Here is a 19009-nt window from a genome sequence, read left to right as displayed (position 1 = left end):
GCCTTGGCAGATAGACTTTTTGGACCGAAACCCAGAGTTAGGCTTGGTCATCTTTGACTCGGCCAAAAGAAAGAACAAAAGCAGACAAAAGCAGGCACTCAAAAGTGAAAAGCGAGAGGAGGGGATGCTCTGTTATGGGTTTTTTGTTTTTGTTTATGGACTATACAGAGCTTAAGGTCATTTCAAATCCGGAGTGTGAGTTTCCCTAGGAAGCTGCACCAGACATAAACCCCTGGACCCAGAAAGATGAAAAGTTTCGGAAAGACGGGAGTGCGAACGTTCACCTCTCTGCTAAACTGCTTCAAAATACATTTTAATATTTAGTTGTAGATATAAATAGGGCACCCACCATGGAGTGACTCCCTCCACTGATCACATGATGATTAGATGTGGAGAGGGGATATTTAAAGGCAACGCATAGGGGAATGGTGCTATTTGGAGTCTCTCTGGGAGCCTAATTTACCCATATTTACTTCATACAAAAATGGCTGCTTAGCTTTCTATTTACAGTGCCATAATTAAAATAAGTTGATAATTCATTTTTATTTTTTATACTATAGTATCCAGTGGCGAACCGTGGCTATTGGACCTAGGCCTTCAGTGGGTGATTTTATTTTCCCAAAGCGTTGTACCAAACTCAAAAATCTAAAATAACATAGAGACAGCACCTGCACTCATGTTACCAGCAACAACAACCACACTGCTTACACAACCTATGGTAGCCTAACGCCATCAATATCACACTATCACCAAAAGTGACAACAGTGACACATCAAAGGATGTGAGTTTGACAGGCTTGTGATGCTGAAGGGACCCTAATACCTGCGCACTCCATGTAGGAGAGCACACTTTTTGTAAAATACATAGGCAGGCAGATAGAAAGACAGCAGTCACATACATCATGATGTTAAATAATAAGCAGCCCATTCACTCGGATATAATAAGCCAGTAGGTCCCAATCGTAAGAAAAGAAAAACAGAACCATTACACTTAGAAAAAAGGGTTCAAAAGGGTTCCATAGGAGAACCCTTTTTGGTCCCAGGTAGAAATAACTCTTTAGGGTTCCATGTAGAACCCTCTGTGGAAAGGGTTCTACATGGAACCAAAAAGGGTTCTTCAAAAGGGTTCTCCTATGGGGACAGCTGAAGAAGCCTTTTAGGTTTTATACTGAATGTTTCCCATGTTTCATGAGCTAAAATAAAAGATCCCAGAAATTTTCCATATGCACAAAAAGCTTTTTTCTCTCAAATTTGTTTACATCCCTGTTAGTGAGCATTTCTCCATTGCCAAGAAAATCCATCCACCTGACAGGCGTGGCATATCAAGAAGCTAATTAAACAGCATGATCATTACACAGGCCACTCTAAAATGTGCAGTTTTGTCACACAACACAATGCCACAGATGTCTCAAGTTTTGAGGGAGTGTGCAATCTGCATGCAGACTGCGGGAATGTCCAACAGAGCTGTTGCCATAGATTTGAAGGTTCATTTCTCTAACATAAGCTGCCTACAATGTCGTTTTAGAGAATTTGGCAGTACATCCAGCTGGCCTCACAACCGCAGGCCATGTTTAACCACGCCAGCCCAGGACCTCCACATCTGGCTTCTTCACCTGTAGGATTGTCTGAGGAGGAGAGGCGGGTGCTGAGGAGTATATATGTCTGTAATAAAGCCCTTTGTTTGGAAAAACTCATTCTGATTGGCTGGATCTGGCTCCCTAGTGGGTGAGCCTGGCTCCCAAGTGGGTGGGCCTATGCCTTCCGACACCTCATATGCTGCCATATGAATGGAATAATTGAAATATTATTATTTAGTTTGGCACTTAGGAGCCACACTCAGTCATGTGAAATCCATAGATTAGGGGCTAATGAATTTACTTCAATTGACTGATTTACTTCTATGAACTGTACTTTTCAAATTGTTGTATGTTGCAATTAGATTTTTGTTCAGAATAGATATCACCTTCCAAGAGTGTAGGTTAAGCGTTTCCAAATCAAAATGAACTACTATTACTTCCCATTGCAAACATCGTTATCATGTTCTGCACACAAAGTAACCAGTGATCTAAAGATTAAATGCAACAATGTATTATTTTTATTATAGATCGCTAACAACAGCAAGCGAGCTGCCATAGAAAAACTGTTCCACTCACCTGATGATGATAGTTTGAAACTTAACTTGAAAGTTAATCTTGAATAGTGCGAAGCTAAGACATTAGCATCAACATCCTCTTCAATAACACCTGCTACTGCAGCCACTGCCGCAACCTAGCCTACAACAAAAATTAGCTAGCATAAACCGTCGGAAAACTACTGCTCGCTATTGCCCAGTGACGTGTCGGCTTTTGAGAAGGTGGAAGTTTCCATACATTTTTGTAAAAATGTGATTGGTTGATTCCACCGTCACTCCAAAATTCTACTCTAATACAGTTGAATGGAAGATGCCTTCTACCAGAGAGGAAGAAGCAAAGCGACAGGGATAACTGGGCGTTTTTCTCCGCTCACCAGGCGAGGAGGTTTTGTATGGAGGTCATTGAGAGAGTGTCGAATTTGGTTAACAATGAATTTAATGGCTTATTTGCTTGTGTTCTTTTTTATTCAAATATAAGATTCATAATGATTAGGTTGTTATACGGGTGTACTTTCCACACAAACTGAAGAGATTGAATCAGAATGACATTGAAAATAAGAATATAATCCAAAATATAATTTAAATATTAATATATAATTTAAATATTATTGAATATAATTTTTTTAATTGAACATTTATTTGATAAATCATTGGGCCTTCTCTGAAGGGATAGAAGGCTTTGACGGTCTCCACTGATAGTATCCATACTTTAACAACCAAAATAATAATGGTCACTTTTGTAAACACTATAAAAAAGAGAATGCTTTACATTTTTAACATGACTTTTCTTGGCATGCACAGTAATTGGGGGGTGAAAAAAACAGAAGAAGCAATTTTCATCTGGAAAGTGTCCAAAGAACATACCACTGGGATTGGGGTTGGGTCAGGGAGTTAATTGGGGTCCAGGATATACATTGAGCTCCACAAGTATTGGGAGAGTGACACATTTATCATTCAAATATCATACCCCAAAGACATGCTAACCTCTCCCCACTACAATAACACAGGTTAGCATTTTGTGGGGGTATGATAATTATGCCTCTGTATCTTTCTCACTCATCATTATTCATGATTCACTCAAGATTATCCGTAATCATGGCAGCATCCACATTAATGTAATAGTGTATAGAAACACATTATATTCTTATTTACAATAAAATAGACTCCAAAATGACATAAAACATTATTTATCATAAACTATTGGGCACAAAATAATCTATGAATATGGGACCAAATACTTAATTTTTGACTACTTTAATACACATAAGTTAATTTGGTCCCCTATAATAGGGGGATATGTACAAGAATTGCTGTAATTTCAAATTAAAGGTGACAGTCTGCACTTTAACTTCATAGTCATTGTATAATTTCAAATCCAGTGCTGGAATACAGAGCCAAAACAACAAAAAATGTGTCCCTGTCCAAATACTTTTGGAGCTCACTTTATATCAGTAAAATAATGCCCCTGAAACATTTATTTAACAGGTACTTACCACACAGCTCTTGCCATGCCTGTATGGCAGATAGCCAACTAACCTCTCCACAGTAAGGGTCATAGATTTCAGTGGGTACAGCCATCGTCTATAGTTTTCCAGTTTCCATGATCTTGTCATTAATGTATTTCAGCTACTACAACAGTAAAGTACTTCAGGTCTATTATGTGTACTCACTGTGTTAGTCGTAGTTTATTTGATTAATGGGAGTCCTCTGCTCTATGTTTTTAAGTGTAAAAGCAATTACATTCGCTGCAAGTCTAAAAGAAGTGATATCAAACCCTAAACTGTTTGAGTCCATAAGATTCCTATAATATTCTTATTCGCTCTCGTTTGGTCGAGTGCTGCTCATGTGTAGTGAATGTGATATCTCAGTGCATTGAGATGCAATAGCGTTTATCATATTTTCACATTATATAATTGGCTATTGGAATCTGTGGTAAATATGTAGTGATAATATAGAACTTGGATTATATTGTGGTATGCTAAATGGCACTGAAATGCTAAAAAGCAACTATTACTTAGAATTACATAAAAAATGACTGTATGACTTACTCTGACTTTCTCAGATCTTATAATGTCCTTGAGATGGAGGTGATAATTCATACACATTTCAGATCTACAGTAAACATACTCAATGCAATCTCAAGCTGGAGTATCCCATACTCATTTTGGATGAAGAGGAACTGCCCCTCCCAACCTTCAGGCTATTCTCAAACAATACAACCCAAGTACTCCATTCTGCCACCTCTGGTCTCTTGGCCCTGCTCAGCCCAGTCCAAGCTCTTCTCTGTCCTGGCTCCCCAATCTTCCAAAAACATCTTAAACCCTACCTCTTCAAAGAGTATCTTAAATAATCTACTACTTTATTGAGGAAAAATGTACTTACTATGGCTGTGATACAGTATGTAGTTTACAGTATGTGGTTTACCCACCTAGCCATCTTAAGATGAATGCAATAACTGTAAGCCACTCTGGATAAGAGCTGCTAAATTACTAAAATGTAATGTACATGTAAGAGCCCGACAGTAGTCTATTTGACATGGGTCAAAACAATGGGACTCAATGGGTAGGATCAATAGCTAGTTTCATTGAATTAACCGGACTTAGTTGAATAAACTGATTTAATGTAAAGTAACAGTATTTTGAAGCACTGTTTTCAAAACTGGCTGTAAATACAGTAAATTACAGAATGTTATGAAGACAGTAGCCTCTACCATGCTGTTACCTCACATTTTGTATGAAAGCCTGTGGAAGTTCTTGTCAGAAAAATACTAAAAGAAGGTGGAGGGTATCCAAGCTGTCCTCCCCTTCCAACAATTGGAAAAGGCACATTCAAATGGAGGTAGAAATTTGAAACCAAAAGCCAATGATTTTCAATGGTCCCCACATGTCATTACGTGTCATTACAACCAAATTATATAAAACATTTAATAAAAACAATTTCTGAAATATCAATTAAAAAAAATTAAGACTTATAGAAATGCAAGCACCGTAAATGAGATTACTCTGAATAATTTGCGCTTCTGAAGATGGATGGAAGGGGTGGTTGTTTTTTAAAAACTGTGTCTACTTACAGCCAATCATCCAGCAGCCTCTGGAAATCAGCGCTCCACTCATACCTACTATTTACAATATAAACTTCCAAAGGCTCTTGAGAACTACTTGAGCGAGGCCTGGAAGCCAAGGCTATGATGACAGCAATGTGAGGTAACATGTAAGTGGATGAAAGGTGAGTGATATATAATGGAGAAACGTCATGGCTGTGGATGCTTCCATATGCAGATTTGTATGTGTGGCACCGTGAGAGGCATGGGCATAGGTGTTGCGGAAAGACTCCCAGTGCAGCACCATGGACAGAACCAACACCTCAGCACAGTAGAAAGTTGCGCTCATTTCAGCATCATGGACAGCGGGACGCAACCTTCAGACCCAGGCCAGCCGAAGACAGCGCCACAGCTCTGCTCACCCAACACACCTGTGCAGGATTACTAATCAGCACACCTGCAAGGCATTCCCTAATCAATTGACTGGCACAAAAGGGTAGGCTGGACCTCACTCAAGTGCAGCAGTTAGGACGGCACAACGTGCTTACCCTCCCGCTTACACTAAGTTTCGTGCGCCTTCCACAGAATCCTCAAAAGGAGATTTACGGACACTTTAACCACTCTCGTGCTTGAACGACTTGTGGACTAGAACGCCAGAGACACTAGACGCTAAAGTAAAAGCATCTGAAACTACAACGTTTACTCATTGCCGCTTGTGTAGTCGGGCACAACCCACTGTTCCTGACAGTATGAAAAATAAAGCTATATATGTCAGCCATGTTAAATTGAATCTTCACAGATACATATGGCCATATGGGATTTTTGATATGGTAATGCTATGTGGAGCCATGGCAAACCTGCCATGAGTTCAAGATTCTACATATACAGTTGAAGTCGGACGTTTACATACACCTTAGCCAAATACATTTCATCTCAGTTTATCACAATTCCTGACATTTAACCCTAGTAAAAATTCCCTGTCTTAAGTCATTTAGGATCACCACTTTATTTTAATAATTTGAAATGTCAGAATAATAGTTGAGAGAATGATTTATTTCAGCTTTTATTTCTTTCATCACATTCCCAGTGGGTCAGAAGTTTACATACACTCAATTAGTATTTGGTAGCATTACCTTTAAATTGCTTAACTTGGGTCAAACGTTTCGGGTAGCCTTCCACAAGCATCCCACAAAAAGTTGGGTGAATTTTGGCCCATTCCTCCTGACAGAGCTGGTGTAACTGAGTCAGGTTTGTAGGCCTCCTTGCTCGCACACACTTTTTCAGTTCTGCCCACAAATTTTCTATAGGATTGAGGTCAGGGCTTTGTGATGGCCAGTCCAATACCTTGACTTTGTTGTCCTTAAGCCATTTTGCCACAACTTTGAAAGTATGCTTGGGGTCATTGTTCATTTGGAAGACCCATTTGCTTACCAAGCTTTAACTTCATGACTGATGTCTTGAGATGTCGCTTCAATATATCCACATCATTTTCCTTCCTCACGATGCAATCTATTTTGTGAAGTACACCAGTCCCTCCTGCAGCAAAGCACCCCAGCAACATGATGCTGCCACCCCTGTGCTTCATGGTTGGGATGGTGTTCTTCGGCTTGCAAGCGTCCCCCCTTTTCCTCCAAACATAACGATGGTCATTATGGCCAAACAGTTCTATTTTTGTTTCATTAGACCAGAGGACATTTCTACAAAAACTACGATCTTTGTCCCCATGTGCAGTTGCAAACCATAGTCTGGCTTTTTTATGGCGGTTTTGGAGCAGTGGCTTCTTCCTTGCTGAGCGACCTTTCAGGTCATTTCAATATAGGACTCGTTTTACTGTGGATATAGATACTTTTGTACCATCTTCACAAGGTCAGTTGCTGTTGTTCTGGGATTGATTTGCACTTTTCGCACCAAAGTACGTTCATCTCTAGGAGACAGAACGTGTCTCCTTCCTGAGCGGTATGACAGCTGCGTGGCCCCATGGTGTTTATACTTCCGTACTATTGTTTGTACAGATGAATGTGGTACCTTCAGGCGTTTGGAAATTGCTCCCAAGGATGGATCAGACTTGTGGAGGTCTACACTTTTTTTTTGAGGTCTTGGCTGATTTCTTTTGATTTTCGCATGATGTCAAGCAAAGAGGCACTGAGTTTGGTAGGCCTTGATATACATCCACAGGTACACCTCCAATTGACTCAAATTATGTCGATTAGCCTATCAGAAGCTTCTAAAGCCATGACATCATTATCTGGAATTTTCCAATCTGTTAAAGGCATAGTCTACTTAGTGTATGTTAACTTCTGACCCACTGGAATTGTGATACAATGAATTATAAGTGAAATAATCTGTCTGTAAACAATTTTTGGAAAAATTACTTCTGTCATGCACAAAGTAGATGTCCTAACCGACTTGCCAAAACTATAGTTTGTTAACAAGAAAATTGTGGAGTGGTTGAAAAATTAATTTAAATGACTCCAACCTAAGTGTATGTAAACTTCCAACTTCAACTGTACATATGAATCTGATGACATGCTTTTATCTATCTAAACATTGTGTTACTCTGGGATACTGTAACCAGAGGTAAATTCCTATTTTCAGCTCTGTTTTTACTGTATATCACTAGTTGGTCTAGTTCATTGAGACAATTGTAGGAAAATCACAAATATATTTTATCCCTTACAAGTTTGTGTTTCAGAGTTATCGGATTGTGTGCTTTCATCAAGAAAAAGTTGATAAACAGAAGTGTAGAAGGGTAGCAATATAATAGCCATTTCTAACATTAAAACGGTACAATCTGCTATATTTTACTGTCATTCAATAGTAATTTAAATTAATGCATTGATTCTTGAACATTACCCTGAAAATATGCCTCACGCACGTAGTATAACTCTTCATTTTTTAAATTTCTCCAGCCTTATCCTGCATAGACCTCATAGCAAACAAAGTCCAGGGTTGGATGTAAAACAAATGCAGGATTGTGGCTTTAATGTCTAATTTTCTTAATATTCCATGGTACTTGATCTATTAGTGATGGAGGATGATTAACATGCAAGGGGGCAGGAAGCATAGCAAGGATTATGCTTCCCTGTAAACAGGAAATCAGCTAGCTTTAAAGCATCTGAATATCCCTGCTACAGTATAGCTAATTGGCTATAATGAGGAGTAGAAAGCAAACCAATGATAACCCCCCTTGGTAATCTACATCCGCCAGATCTGAATGTCCTTTTCTTACATTTTTTGTGGTAGATAGCGTTATGCCGTGTTTAGTTAGAAATAAATAAATGCTTTAAGTTTTAAATCAAGATAGGACTATTATCTGTTTAAAAAAACTCCATAGATTGTTTAATACAACATACCATATTTTCAACAATTTAACATCAAGAAAAAAACTTACATAAAAAAAAATCTGCATATTACCTTTATTGCACAGAACAATTTTAATGGATTTTTTTCTTCATGGATTTTTAAATATATTTTCATATAAAGTTGGCTGGGACTACATGTTCAACATAGTCCTGGGTCAAAAAAAAAGAAAAGGAACAAGAGAAAGAAATGAGGTTCCCATGAATCTCTGACTCGACCAGGACCAAAAGGCTAAGTACAGTTGCCACACTTTGAACAAAGCGAGCATTCATAATCAGCCAGGGAGGGAACCATGGTTTTCAGCAAAACGGATTACTCCAAAGCTGCTTGCTTCAGACCACTCCATGGGTGAAACCATCTGTGTCGATGCACCATCTGCATATTCAGTCCATACTTCCAACCCATTACTGTGTGTCGTTGTCTGGAATGTCATCCATCATCAATAACATAGCCTTTATCCTGCACATATCCGCAAAGCCCAGCTGTCCACAGTGTGTAGTTGAAAAGATAAGGGCATTCATTACACATATTGTATATCCAGGAGGATCAGCAGGAACTTACTTTTTTTTTTCTTTACACCCTTTTTTGGGATATCATATAGTAAAATAAACCTGCAAAGGAATTTTTGTATGGGGGTGTGGTTGCGGAGGGTCGAGAAATTCAGACAATGATATTTCTGACAACCAAAGCTCCCTAACATGGGATTAAGTGTTTTACAGGTTGCTGAGCACATTAGTAACAAAGTAGAGCATCCCAACTTTTATTCTCCATAAAAATGTTAAGCACAACATAAGCCCATTATGTAAGACTCTTTAGAGTGCACTGTAACATAATTCAAAAGGCAACAGATAAACAGATACTAAGGTATTCATGCAATAATATGCAATGGAATATACCATCAGTTGTTGTCATAGCATCCAAACATTTTTAGCCGGATTATCTTCTGAACAGAGAGAAGTGTGTGTGTGTGTGTATAATGTGTAATTTCTGTTATTTGTGTCATTGTTCATTGTTTGCGTATAGACTATGTTTATATAACACTACATTTTCGATTAGGTTGATTTTAGCTCCCCAGAGAAAAACAAAAATAAATAGATAATATAATACAATTACAGTCCCTTCAGAAAGTATTTACGCCCCTATACTTTTTCGACATTTTGTTGTGTTACAAAGTAGGGTTAAAATGGATTTAATTGGCTTTTAATTTTTCCCCCCATCAATCTACACAAAAAATAAATATAATGTACTAATGAAAATTAAAACACCCAATACTTATCTAATCAATATGTATTAGTAAGTCTAAGAGCTTTGCACACCTGGATTGTGGAATATTTGCACATTATTCTTTTGAAAATTCTTCAAGCTCTGTCAAGTTGGTTGTTGATCATTGCTAGACAGACTTGTCAAGTCTTGCCATAGATTTCGAGGCAGATTTAAGTCAAAACTCTAAGTAGGCCACTCAGGAACATTCAATGTCGTCTTGGTAAGCAACTCGTATAGATTTGGTCTTGTGTTTTAGGTTTATGGTCCTGCTGAAAGGTGAACTAGTTTCTAAGTGTCTGTTAGAAAGCAGACGGAACCAGGTTTTCCTCTAGGATTGTGCCTGTGCTTAGCTACATTCCTTTTCTTTTTATCCTGGAAAAACGTTGTAGTCCTTTATGACGACAAGCATACCCATATTATGATGCAGCCACCCCCATGCTTGAAAATATTGAGAATGGTACCCAGTGATTCAGGTCAAAAATTGAATTCCTATGCCACATTTTTTGCAGTATTTTGCAGTAGTGCCTTGTTACAAACAGGATGCATGTTTTGGAATATTGTTTTATTCTGTACAGGCGTCGTTCTTTTCACTCTGTCATTTAGGTTAGTATTTTGAAGTAACCACAATGTTGTTGAGCCATCCTCAGGTTTGTCATATCACAGCCATTAAACTCTGTTACTGTTTTAAAATCACCATTGGCCTCATGGTGAAATCCCTGAGCGGTTTTCTTTCTCTCCGGCAACTCAGTTCGGAAGGAAGTCTGTATCTTTGTAGTGCCTGGGTGTATTCATACACCATTCAAAGCCTAATTAACAGCTTCACCATGTTCAAACGGATATTCAGTGTCTGCTTCATTATTTTTACCAATCAGTTCCGTTCCTTTGTCAGGCATTGGGAAACTTCCCTGGTCTTTGTGGTTAAATCTGTTCTCGAAATTCACTGCTCGACTAAGGGACCATACAGATAATTGTATGTGTGGGGTACAGAGATGGGATAGTTATTAACAAATCATGTTAACCACTATTATTGCACAGAGTGAGTGCATGCAATTTATTATGTGATTTGTTAAGCAAATGTTCACTCTTGAACTTATTTAGGCTTGCCATAAAAGGGGTTGAATACCTTTATCAATTTTATATAATTCGTATTTGACATTATGTGGTATTATGTATAGATCAGTGACCATTTTATATTCAGGCTGTCACAACAAAATGTGGAAAAAGTCAAGGGGTGTGAATGCACTGTATATTATCATTATATTTGACGAAATATGATAAAATAATGCAATGTTTATGGCCAATAAACATTGTGTGCCACAGTGTCTAGCACAAGAAAACAGAGATGATGAGATCTAATCTTGAAAAATGAATGAATTAATACATTTAGAGGGGTTTTGAGAAGAATCATGTTCGAACCAAAAGCCGCTATAGAGCAATGACCCAGCTAACCTTATATACAACAAAATTATGCCAACAAAATTACGTATTTGAAACTCCCATGGTAACAGTTTAAGTTGCTATTTTACATGTGTAGTAATGCTTTAATTACTCTACTAACAACATCTGTAACATGTTATAGTAATTGTAAGAAGTTGTCTTTGCTTTGGAAATGTATAGTAATGGAATTGTGCATTGTTTGTTATGACACAATAAAGAGTAGACTAAGAAACAGTAACTGAAATACTATACCATTACAATGCAATTACTAAATAATTATGTAACATTGTTACTCCACTAAAACAATGTGTTTACTAGAGGAATTACATTGCGCTCCACAGGTATAAAAACAACTTAATGTAGTGTACAGTCGAAGCCAAAAGTTTTGAGAATGACACAAATATACATTTTCACAAAGTCTGCTGCCTCAGCTTGTATGATGGAAATTTGCATATACCCCAGAATGTTATGAAGAGTGATCAGATGAATTGCAATTAATTGCAAAGTCCCTCTTTGCCATGCAAATGAACTGAATCTCCCAAAAACATTTTCACTGCATTTCAGCCCTGCCACAAAAGGACCAGCTGACATCATGTCAGGGATTCTCTCGTTAACACAGGTGTGAGTGTTGACGAGGACAAGGCTGGAGATCACTCTGTCATGCTGATTGAGTTCGAATAACAGACTGGAAGCTTCAAAAGGAGGATAGTGCTTGGAATCATTGTTCTTCCTCTGTCAACCATGGTTACCTGCAAGGAAACATGTGCCGTCATCATTGCTTTGCACAAAAAGGGCTTCACAGGATATTGCTGCAAGGATATTGGTGCCAGTAAGATTGCACCTAAATCAACCATTTATCGGATCATCAAGAACTTCAAGGAGAGCGGTTCAATTGTTGTGAAGAAGGCTTCAGGGCACCCAAGAAAGTCCAGCAAGCGCCAGGACTGTCTCCTAAAGTTGATTCAGCTGCGGAATCGGGGCACCACCAGTACAGAGCTTGCTCAGGAATGGCAGCAGGCAGGTGTGAGTGCATCTGCACGCACAGTGAGGTGAAGACTTTTGGAGGATGGCCTGGTGTCAAAAAGGGCAGCAAAGAAGCCACTTCTCTCCAGGAAAAACATCAGGGACAGACTGATATTCTGCAAAAGGTACAGGGATAGGACTGCTGAGGACTGGGGTAAAGTCATTTTCTCTGATGAGACCCCTTTCCGATTGTTTGGAGCATCCGGAAAAAAGCTTGTCCGGAGAAGACAAGGTGAGCGCTACCATCAGTCCTGTGTCATGCCATCAGTAAAGCATCATGAGACCAATCATGTGTGGGGTTGCTTCTCAGCCAAGGGAGTGGGCTCACTCACAATTTTGCCTAAGAACACAGCCATGAATAAAGAATGGTACCAACACATCCTCCAAGAGCAACTTCTCCCAACCTTTTCTAGCATGATAGAGCACCTTGCCATAAGGCAAAAGTGATAACTAAGTGGCTCGGGGAACAAAACATTGATATTTTGGGTCCAGGAAACTCCCCAGACCTTAATCCCATTGAGAACTTGAGGTCAATCCTCAAGAGGCGGGTGGACAAACAAAAACCCACAAATTCTGACAAACTCCAAGCATTGATTAAAAAAAAAGAATGGTCAACACTGCATATATTGACTCTGCATCATCTTCATGTAATTGTCAATAAAAGCCTTTGACACTTATGACATGCTTGTAAATATACTTCAGTACTCCATAGTAACATCTGACAAAAATATCTAAAGACACTGAAGCAGCAAACCTTGTGGAAATTAATATTTGTGTCATTCTCAAAACTTTTGGCCACGACTGTAGTGAATGATATGGACGAGATACAGAACACATACAGTGGGGAGAACAAGTATTTGATACACTGCCGATTTTGCAGGTTTTCCTACTTACAAAGCACGTAGAGGTCTGTAATTTTTATCATAGGTACACTTCAACTGTGAGAGACGGAATCTAAAACAAAAATCCAGAAAATCACATTGTATGATTTTTAAATAATTAATTTGCATTTTATTGCATGACATAAGTATTTGATCACCTACCAACCAGTAAGAATTCCGGCTCTCACAGACCTGTTAGTTTTTCTTTAAGAAGCCCTCCTGTTCTCCACTCATTACCTGTATTAACTGCACCTGTTTGAACTCGTTACCTGTATAAAAGACACCTGTCCACACACTCAATCAAACAGATTCCAACCTCTCCACAATGGCCAAGACCAGAGAGCTGTGTAAGGACATCAGGGATAAAATTGTAGACCTGCACAAGGCTGGGATGGGCTACAGGACAATAGGCAAGCAGCTTGGTGAGAAGGAAACAACTGTTGGCGCAATTATTAGAAAATGGAAGAAGTTCAAGATGACGGGCAATCACCCTCGGTCTGGGGCTCCATGCAAGATTTCACCTCGTGGGGCATCAATGATCATGAGGAAGGTGAGGGATCAGCCCAGAACTACACGGCAGGACCTGGTCAATGACCTGAAGAGAGCTGGGACCACAGTCTCAAAGAAAACCATTAGTAACACACTACGCCGTCATGGATTAAAATCCTGCAGCGCACGCAAGGTCCCCCTGCTTAAGCCAGTGCATGTCCAGGCCTGTCTGAAGTTTGCCAATGACCATCTGGATGATCCAGAGGAGGAATGGGAGAAGGTCATGTGGTCTGATGAGACAAAAATAGAGCTTTTTGGTCTAACTCCACTCGCCGTGTTTGGAGGAAGAAGAAGTATGAGTACAACCCCAAGAACACCATCCCAACCGTGAAGCATGGAGGTGGAAACATCATTCTTTGGGGATGCTTTTCTGCAAAGGGGACAGGACGACTGCACCGTATTGAGGGGAGGATGGATGGGGCCATGTATCGCGAGATCTTGGCCAACAACCTCCTTCCCTCAGTAAGAGCATTGAAGATGGGTCGTGGCTGGGTCTTCCAGCATGACAACGACACAAAGCACACAGCCATGGCAACTAAGGAGTGGCTCCGTAAGAAGCATCTCAAGGTCCTGGAGTGGCCTAGCCAGTCTCCAGACCTGAACCCAATAGAAAATCTTTGGAGGGAGCTGAAACTCCGTATTGCCCAGCGACAGCCCCGAAACCTGAAGGATCTGGAGAAGATCTGTAGGGAGGAGTGGGCCAAAATCCCTGCTGCAGTGTGTGCAAACCTAGTCAAGAACTACAGGAAACGTATGATCTCTGTAATTACAAACAAAGGTTTCTGTACCAAATATAAAGTTCTGCTTTTCTGACGTATCAAATACTTATGTCATGCAATAAAATGCATATGAATCACTTAAAAATCATACAATGTGATTTTCTGGATTTTTGTTTTAGATTCCGTCTCTCACAGTTGAAGTGTACCTATGATAATAATTACAGACCTCTACATGCTTTGTAAGTAGGAAAACCTGCAAAATCGGCAGTGTATCAAATACTTGTTCTCCCCACTGTATATATATACACACACACACACATATACATACATACATATATATATGTTCTGTGTGTGTATATATATACATATATATATATATATATATATACATACACACACACACACCAGTCAAAAGTTTGGACACACCTACTCATTCAAGGGTTTTCTTGATATTACTATTTTCTACATTGTAGAATATTAGTGAAGATATCAAAACTATAAATAACACATAGAATCATGTAGTAACCAGAAAAAGTGTTAAACAAACCAAAATTCATTTTATACTTGAGATTCTTCAAAGTAGCCACCCTTTGCCTTGAAGACACCTTTGCACACTCTTGGCATTCTCTCAACCAGTTTCATGAGGAAGTCACCTGGAATGCATTTCAATTAACAGGTGTGCCTTGTTAAAAAGTTAATTTGTGGAATTTCTTTCCTTAATGCGTTTGAGCCAAACAGTTCTGTTGTGACAAGGTAGGGGTGGTATACAGAAGATAGCCCTATTAGGTAAAAGACCAAGTCCATATTATGATAAGAACAGCTCAAATAAGAAAATAGAAACAACAGTCCATCATTACTTTAAGACATGAAGGTCAGTCAACCTGGAAAATGTCAAGAACTTTGGCTCTCATGAGAACCGCTACAAGAAAGGAAGACCCAGAGTTACCTCTGCTGCAGAGGATAACTTCATTAGAGTTACCAGCCTCAGAAATTGCAGCCCAAATAAATGCTTCACAGAGTTCAAGTAACAGACACATCTCAACATCAACTGTTCAGAAGAGATGGCGAGAATCAGGCCTTCATGGTCGAATTGCTGCAAAGAAACCACTAGTAAAGGACACCAATAAGAAGAAGAGACATGCTTGAGCCAAGAAACACGAGGAATGGACATTAGACCGGTGGAAATCTGTCCTTTGCTTTGTTGAGTCCAAATTGGAGATTTTTGGTTCCAACCGCCGTGTCTTTGTGAGACGCAGAGTAGGTGAACGGATGATCTCTGCATGTGTGGGTCCCAACGTGAAGCATGGAGGAGGTGTGATGGTATGGGGGTGCTTTGCTGGTGACACTGTCATTGATTTATTTAGAGTTCAAGGCACACTTTAACCAGCATGGCTACCACAGCATCCTGCAGTGATACGCCATCCCGTCTGGTTTGTGCTTTGTGGGACTATCATTTGTTTTTAAACAAGACAATGACCCAAAACACTTCCAGACTGTGTAAGGGCTATTTGACCAAGAAGGAGATGGATGGATGATGGAATGCTGCATCAAGATGACCTGGTCTCCAGAATCTCATGACCTTAACCCAATTGAGATGGTTTGGGATGAGTTGTACAGCAGAGTGAAGGAAAAGCAGCCAAGAAGTGCTCAGCATATGTTGAAACTCCTTCAAGACTGTTGGAAAAGTATTCCAGGTGACGCTGGTTGAGAGAATGCCAAGAGTGTGGTACGCTGTCATTAAGGCAAATGGTGGCTACTTTGAAGAATCTAAAATATATTTTGAGTTGTTTAACACTTTTTTGGTTACTACATGATTCCATATGTGTTATTTCATAGTTTTGATGTCTTCACTATTATTCTACAATGTAGAAAATAGTAAAAATAAAGAAAGACCCTTGAATGAGTAGGTGTGTCCAAACTTTTGACTGGTACTGTATATTCTGACTGACAAAGTACCAGAAGGGATTGTTTAAATGTGCTCATCAACCCATACAATCTACTCTTAACATTTTGGTAAACAAATATTTCAATTTCTGTAAAAAATCTATAAACTAAGAACACAGGCAAAAGGACAGTGAAGGCAGGTTATTACGTACATAGAGAAGGGTTCATCTCTTTTTTTCTATAATTTCTTCCCAATATAAATCCACAAGAATATGAATCGTACACAACAAAATTTGCTTTCGAACAAACGTACCTAAAGGTCTTGCAGAAATTGCCAACGCTGTGGAGCGTCTGCTTTGCTATCATCCCCCTCATATACTCAACATATTACGAAAGCAAGGAACTTCTCTCTCCATCTCCAACAGTTAAGTCAGGGAAAATAGATTACTTTATGATTACATCCCAGGATCCACAGATTTGTAAGGGAGGATTTGACGTTTTTTTTTTTTTTTTTACAATTTCAAGTTAAGAGTCTGTTTGCTCCCTTGGTCCCGTTAAATCATTTTCATGTTAAACTTGCGAGGGGCGTCTGCGTTGTTGCTGCTCATCCCAGCGTCTGACTTGCGTGGCACATACTCAATCTCTATGTTGTGCTTTGTGGCCCCTTTACCTCTACTCCACAGAAAGAGTAGCACCAGACAAAACAGGACGACACCAAGGAAAGATATGAAACCCATGGTGGTGGCGATGATTAAGGTCTTTATGTCGAAGGGGAAAGGGACGTTGGTTCGGGTCCCATTGGCACCATTCTCATTGGGCTGGTTGGAGATGAATGCAAAGGTCTTGTTGGGTTGGTGAGGCCAGTCTGGAGAGTAGCTATGGACATGCAGGTGGGCGAGAGATGTGTCGTTGCCACCGGCGTTGCTGGCTATACACACATACGTGCCATTATCCTGAATCTGAGCGTAGCGCACCTCAAGGGTGCCATCGGGGAATACTGTGAGCCGCCCGATGGTTTTGGTCGTGATGAACTGCTTCTGGGGTGAGAGCCACATGATGACTGGGGCGGGATCACCGTCCGCCTGGCATACAAAATGAACAGTAGTTCCCTCGTCCACAAATTTCTGCTGCGCCTTGCGGTCCCGGATCCTGGACTTGCGACACGTGAAGTAGTTGGGCTGCAGGACGTCCGGGAAATCTTTAAACTCTTTTCCCTGTACGAACTCAGGTGAAGCGCAGGTGGGTTGCTGCCGGTTGAAGTTGAGCCTCCAGCGTCTCCGGAACACCCACAGCAGCCGGCAGTCACATGCCAAGGGGTTATCGTAAAGCGCCAGAGTCTCCAGGTTGCCTACCGAGTGGAACGCAGACTCCTCCAAGGTGCTCAATGCATTGCCAGACACATTGAAGATCTTCAGATAGTTTAGGCCTCGGAACGAGTAGGGCTCGATCATAGCCAGCCTGCCCCCAACCAGGTGAAACTCCTGGAGCCTCAGAAGGTCATGGAGCTTATTCCCCTCAATGGTGTGGATGGGGTTATAGGACAGATTCAGAAACCGTAGGTAGACCAAGTGCCGGAGAGCCACGTATGGGATGGAGGTCAGGTTGCCATTGGTGATGGTCAGCGAGGTGAGGTTCAGTCCATAGAGGCAATTGGAGGTCATGGTGTCCAGGTAGGGCCAGTTGGCGATCTCCAGCACTTTCAGCCGGTACAGTCTTTTGAAGGAGTAATCCTTAATAACGTAGATGTTGAGGTGGCGCAGCCTGAGAAAGATCAAACTGTGGAGGTGGGTGAAGGCCTCGGTGGGCACCGAGGTCAGGTTGCACTTCTCCAAAGTCAGCTGCTCCAGGCTGCTGAGACCATGGAAGGCCCGGTGGGAGATAAACACCAAGTCATTGTCGCCCACCTCCATGGAGTGCAGGTTGTACAGGTCTTGGAACATATAGTCCAGCAGGATGACTATCTTGTTCTCACTGATGTCCAACTGGGTGAGGTTGCTGAGGCCCGTGAACACACCCAGCTGGATGAGTTTGAGCTTGTTGCTGCGCAGCCCCAATGTCCGGAGGCCGTACAGGTTGTTGAAGGCGCCGGGCTCGATGGCCGAGATGGTGTTTTCGTTGAGCTCCAGCTCCTCCAGGTTGGGGTAGGCTGCGAACTCGTCCATGTTGATGGTCTTGATGCGGTTCTTGCTGAGGTCCAGCAGCCGCGTTTCTGTGGGGATGCCCTCAGGGACGGACATAAGCTTCTTGCGGTGGCATATGACCGAGCGCTCCTGGGCATTGCACTCGCAGCGGGACGGGCAGCCTGTGGTGGAACCGGACAGTACGGTGCCCAGCATCAGAATCAGAATGGGCTGCCAGCAAGCCACCAGGTAGCTGTGCCCACTCGCTTCCCTGGCCCCCATCCTATCGGTTACCTATGGAGACACAAGAGAGACAGAGAAAGGACATGTCAGAAAAACAATCACTGATTAGATACTCTAAATAACACTGGGCTATTTCCTTATCATTAAAATTGGTGAAAAGTGAGATCACTTTTGTATTGTATTTTGAAGCCACATTCTGCAGTATTGCTCCATATAAAATGCTTTGAACTGTGGGAAAAGGAGTGTCCTATGAAAACATATTATACTGTTTGTTCTCTTTTGAAAAATAGTGACTACTATTCTCTGCCAGGCATTTTGACGCCAACAATGAAAAGCAATAAGATGTAAAGCGATGCCATA

At 40.7% G+C, this 19009-nt stretch overlaps 1 protein-coding gene across 2 annotated transcripts in view; it reads right to left on the bottom strand.

The window, feature by feature from the left end:
• Positions 1 to 8484: 8484 nt before the first annotated feature.
• Positions 8485 to 19009, bottom strand: part of lingo1a (leucine rich repeat and Ig domain containing 1a) — a 255057-nt gene continuing 244532 nt past the window's right edge. For both annotated transcript variants that reach the window (XM_071326805.1, XM_071326806.1), the window contains one exon: positions 8485 to 18700. In XM_071326805.1, the coding sequence (XP_071182906.1) occupies positions 16841 to 18688 (1848 nt within the window). In that variant the 5' untranslated portion in view covers positions 18689 to 18700 and the 3' untranslated portion in view covers positions 8485 to 16840. The remainder of the gene's footprint in view (positions 18701 to 19009) is intronic.

The sequence above is a fragment of the Salvelinus alpinus genome, chromosome 9 (genome assembly GCF_045679555.1).
Source record: "Salvelinus alpinus chromosome 9, SLU_Salpinus.1, whole genome shotgun sequence".
Taxonomy (NCBI): Eukaryota; Metazoa; Chordata; class Actinopteri; order Salmoniformes; family Salmonidae; genus Salvelinus; species Salvelinus alpinus.
This window is presented reverse-complemented; position numbering and strand designations above follow the sequence as displayed.